At 32.7% G+C, this 5,112-nt stretch overlaps 1 protein-coding gene across 1 annotated transcript; it reads left to right on the top strand.

Annotated features, from left to right (window-relative positions):
- Nucleotides 1–672: 672 nt before the first annotated feature.
- On the top strand, nt 673–3,817 carry LOC11442998 (cation/H(+) antiporter 4). The gene is made up of 4 exons (XM_039827936.1): nt 673–978; nt 1,433–1,607; nt 1,670–2,475; nt 2,702–3,817. The coding sequence occupies exons 1-4, from the start codon at nt 673–675 to the stop codon at nt 3,815–3,817; spliced, it is 2,403 nt and encodes an 800-aa protein (XP_039683870.1).
- Nucleotides 3,818–5,112: the final 1,295 nt, after the last annotated feature.

The following is a 5,112-nucleotide window of genomic DNA, read 5'->3' as shown; positions in this document are numbered from 1 at the left end:
ATCCAGTGTAGAGAGTGTATAATAAGATGTGTGAATTTGATTAATCTAATGGTTTTAAATAATGGTCCACCGGTGAGGGATTTACTAGGACCTTCACCCTAGAATCCACCAAAGAAATAAATGGGACCTAATAAAATTTATTATTTTGTAAAAAAAAAAAAAAAAGTTATTGGTGAGACGGTGAACATGACAAAAAAAAAAAAATCGAAAATTGAAACGCAGATAAAAATAGCTATTCAATTTCAAATGAAAAACTTGAAAACTAATGAAAATCACGATGTTTAACGGTAAAACGATAATAAAAAAATTGAAACAGATAAAAATAGCCATTCAATTTCAAATGATAAACTTGAAAACTAATGAAGATAAGGATGTTTAACGGTCTTCAGTTTCTATTTTAAAATGTGTTATGATGCAGTTTAATAACTACAAAAACAAGTTGTTAATTTCTGGTATTATTGTTATACCATATGAATATGATTATTTGTTAATGATACTTAGCTGTTAAAAATGTCACACCCATGCATAATAACGTAATTGTTTACAAATGAAGTAGTTATATTAAAGACACATCTTGTTACTTGTTCATATTAATTAAATTTGTTTACAATCTTACACTCTTCAATTGATTTCAATTCATCATTCCATTCTCCTTGTGTTTTTGGAGACATAATGAATCAGGACAAAGCAGAAAAATTTACAAATATGATATTAGACCGAACAATTTTTCCACGTTCATCTATTAATACAACAGCCTCGGATCCTGAAGGCAAATTTTTAGTCTTAAATGTTTGTATTGACATGCCACCCAAGGTTACATCTGATGGCAATTGGGCTAATCATGATCAAGCTGCAATGCCTATGCAATCCACTTTGCCATTGTTAGAGCTTCAAATTCTCACAATCTTTGCCATTACTCAATGCTTTCATTTGATACTTAAGCGTCTTGGGGTCCCTTATTTCGTTTCACAAATCATGGTAATAATATTTCTTATGCATTTCACACTTCTTTTTTTCTATAGCTAGTTTGTGATGTAAATTGAAAACATATAAACACAATTTTCATGGCATAGCTCTTTAGGGAAGTTCATTTGAATGAATATCAAAACTAATGAAAACAACTTTTTCTTCTTTGTTTTTTAAAAAAATATGATAGTATTAATTTTTTCAATCTATGTACTTATTTAAAAGGTTGGAGTAGCAATGAAAACAAATTAAAGACATAGAAACATGAAATTCATCTATAATTTCGTTACCAAGGTTTTTTTTTTTTTTTTTAGGAAACGTTGCTAAGTATTCTTCTCTATTTTTCGTTGTTAATTCAACTTTTTCTAAAAGAAATGATTTGATGAGATACTTGTTACGTTTTAGTTTTTATTTAAAAATATATTTGTTTTCATGGCGTCAAAATTAATGATACATAATTTTGCAGGCTGGTTTAGTTCTAGGACCATCTTTGAAGTTTTCAAAAACATGGACTGGATTCAAAAATATCTTGTTTCCATACGGTACTGAAGATGTAATAAGTGTAATATCCCTAATTGGATATGCATTTTTCCTGTTTCTAACTACTGTGAAAATGGACTTCACCATGATAACAAGAACAGGTAGAAAAGCATGGACAATAGCTTTTTGTTCCTTTTGATTCCAATGTTTTTTGGTCTCCTAGTGTGTTACAGATTCCAAGAATTTTGGAAACTCGAGATGGGAAATTTTGAAGCAAAAAACCTTCCTGTTATAGTTATAGGGCAAAGTGGTTGTTACTTTGCTGTCATAGCTTCTTTGCTTTCTGACCTTGAGATTCTTAACTCAGAACTCGGACGTTTAGCACTCTCAACAGCTATGGTTATGGATTCTTTCAACTCAATTGTTACAGGAATTGGCACAGCTTTTATTAGCAGCATCAAAACAGATTCACATGATAATGGGGATGGAAAAGGAACTCTTAAAGCCTTTTTAAATGTTTTCTATTACTTATGTTTTATGGTAGTGACTCCTCTTGTGTTGCGTCCTATATTGAAGTGGTTTGTTAAAAAGACACCAGAAGGTAGACCGATGAAGAAAGTATACATGTATATTGTGTTCATTATTGCTCTTGCAGTTGGAATGTTGGGATTATTGACAAAGCAAAGTGTTTTAGGTGGAATTTGCATTGTTGGTCTTATTGTACCTGAAGGTCCTCCATTAGGAACTGAAATGATCAAGCAATTGGAATTGTTTTGTAGTTGGTTCCTTTTTCCTATTTTTGTCACAAGTTGTGCTATGAAGATTGATCTTAGTGTATATGTTAAAAGCGACTATATTTATGTTTGGCTTGGCATTATTGTTGCTGTTCATTTGTTCAAGATGCTGGTGACCATTGGAATTTGTTGGTATTGTAACATGCCTATGGCTGATGGTTTGTGTCTTGCTCTGATGTTGAGTTGTAAAGGTGTTGTGGATTTTTGCAACAATGTGTTTCTTCATGATTCCATGGTAATTTCTTTAACTAATAATCCTTTCAAAAACATAGTAAGTTGTAGCTCATTTCAACACAATGATCACAAAGTGTTTTTTAAAATCCAGGGACCAGTACCGTGTAGCACAAGTTAGAGTGGCTAATAATATAATGAACTCAAAATAGTAAATTCTAAGTGGTTTCTTTTGATTTACTTGTTAAATAAAAGTTATCTAACTTTTGTCCACTATAACGTATGTGCAGCTTTTGAGCAGTGAAGCACTATCCGTTTTGAGTATAAATGTGTTGGTGATTGGAACCTTGGCACGCATTGGTGTGAAGTACTTGTATGACCCTTCAAGGAAATATGCAGGTTATCAAAAGCGTAACATCTTGAGCTTGAAACCAAACTCAGAACTTAAGATAGTTTCATGCATCCTCAAACCAAGTCACATAATTCCCATAAAGAATGTTCTTGACATTTGCAGTCCAACATCAAGCAATCCATTGGTAATTCATATCTTACATCTCTTGGAGCTTGTTGGAAGATCTTCTCCCGTTTTCATATCGCACCGGCTTCAAGAAAGAGTTGGTTCAAGTTCCCACACTTTCTCTGAAGCTGTCATCGTTACTTTTGATCTTTTCGAACATGACAATGCTGGTACTGCATCAGTGAGTACCTACACAGCTATATCGCCAGTGCGTTTCATGCACGATGATATTTGTTATCTTGCATTGGACAAACTTGCATCCATCATCATTCTTCCTTTTCATCTGAGATGGTCAGAGGATGGTTCTGTTGAATCAGCGGATGAGACCACAAGGTCTTTGAACACCAAGGTTCTTGAAAGAGCACCTTGTTCGGTAGCGATCCTTGTGAATAGAGGACACTCTTCTCCATTCAACCACAATGAGAATTCAAAGCAAATTGCCATGATTTTCTTAGGAGGTTCAGATGATAGAGAAGCATTGTGTTTGGCTAAAAGGACAATCAAAGAAGATACTTATCACTTGGTTGTGTATCACTTGGTTTCAACAATCAAGAATGATGAATTCACTAGTTGGGATGTTATGCTTGATGATGAGTTACTAAAGGGTGTTAAGGGAGTTTATGGTAGTGTAGATAACGTGACATATGAAAAAGTAGAAGTCGAAAACACTTCTGATACCACAGAATTCATCTCAGATATAGCGATTCAACATGATTTCATTATAGTTGGGAGGCGAAATGGCATCAAATCGCCTCAGACACAAGCACTTGCATCGTGGACTGAGTATCCAGAGTTAGGTGTGTTGGGAGATTTGCTTGCTTCACCCGATACTAATACCAAAGCTTCAATTTTAGTTGTGCAGCAACAAGTAATGCCTAAGGCGTCATAAACATTTAATACATGTACAAACACACAACCGTTTTCTTGTATGTAACATTTTAGTTTTCTATACATATTCTAATGTTGCAGATCATATTTTTCATCAAAATTCGATTTTGTGTAGATACTTCCTGGAATTATTTGTCCTGTAATGTGAATATTCATTTGAATGCAATTTTGAGAATCAATTATTCGCATACTAGAGTCCATTTGTTACAATTATTAAATTGTACTGTGATAGCAGATAAAATGCCCTTATTTGTGAGAAAAAATCGCTTCACCTCAAACTCAATTTTAACCAAATTAAGTTAACAAATTTTCAAAATAAAAAGTTATTCATTATTTTAGAGATTTTTTTTTTTAAGCTCGCTGTAACGCCATCTTTGAATTATTTGTTTTATTTAATTGTTTAGAATATATTATATGATTATATGATTTATTAGGTAGCTTATTATATTATTTAATAGAATAAGATTTGAAAATAAAATAATATTGAGTTTAAGGGTTGTTATGAGATTTGAAAGAGTTTTGGGGAGAAAGAGAAATAAGATAAAATAGAATAAAGGGTTATAAATAGGATAAACCTAGTTTAGAAAAAAACATAACGTACGATCAATTTTGGAGAAAAGGGAGAAAAAGCCAAGAGAAGGGAGAAAGACCTAGAAAGCGGCGATTTTGAGTTATAAGGTAAGGGTGGGAATAACATTCAATAATCTTAAGTCATTGATTCTGAAAATTGGATTTAACATGTTGTAGGTTTTAGTTTTTGAGAATTTGGGAATTAGGGTTAAAAATGATTATTTGATGATTTTCTAAAATAATATTTTGGGTCAAGTTTTGTATGGTTTTGAGTCTCTTTTGATGTATATAAATGTTTAGACAAACTTTGGGATCAAATTTGGGCATAGGGAAGTTAAAATTGGGATTTTGGGGTGAAAAGTGTGTTTTTCCCGAGTTGCTCTGTGACAGCATGTCCTGTTTTATGTTCTTGCATCTTTGTCATATGTTTCTGTTTCAAATTAGCCTTTGGTGTAAACATGAAAGTTGTAGATAACTGTGTTAGCTTTCCAGTGGCGTCCGTTTTACCTGAAAATGATTTTCGGGTTATGAGTTATGGTCAAATTACTGCACGTAGGTCATAGTGAATTTTTATGAATTTCAGCACAACTTTGTCCGAATTTGAAATGAAAACTGATATTGATTGACACAGAATTGGTCTTAGGTGTAAACACGAAAGTTGTAGGTATAAATGTTAGCTTTCTAATGCCGTTGGTTTGACTTCAAAAGGATTTATAGAACTTGATT

Source organism: Medicago truncatula, chromosome 7, assembly GCF_003473485.1.
Source record: "Medicago truncatula cultivar Jemalong A17 chromosome 7, MtrunA17r5.0-ANR, whole genome shotgun sequence".
Classification (NCBI taxonomy): Eukaryota; Viridiplantae; Streptophyta; class Magnoliopsida; order Fabales; family Fabaceae; genus Medicago; species Medicago truncatula.
This window is presented reverse-complemented; position numbering and strand designations above follow the sequence as displayed.

Excerpts from the sequence above, each read along its gene's own strand:
- LOC11442998 (XM_039827936.1), top strand. The coding sequence starts at position 673 with ATGAATCAGGACAAAGCAGAAAAATTTACAAATATGATATTAGACCGA. Across the intron at positions 1,608-1,669 it reads CACCATGATAACAAGAACAG|TGTGTTACAGATTCCAAGAA; the intron begins GTAGAAAAGCAT and ends TTGGTCTCCTAG. Across the intron at positions 2,476-2,701 it reads TGTTTCTTCATGATTCCATG|CTTTTGAGCAGTGAAGCACT; the intron begins GTAATTTCTTTA and ends ACGTATGTGCAG.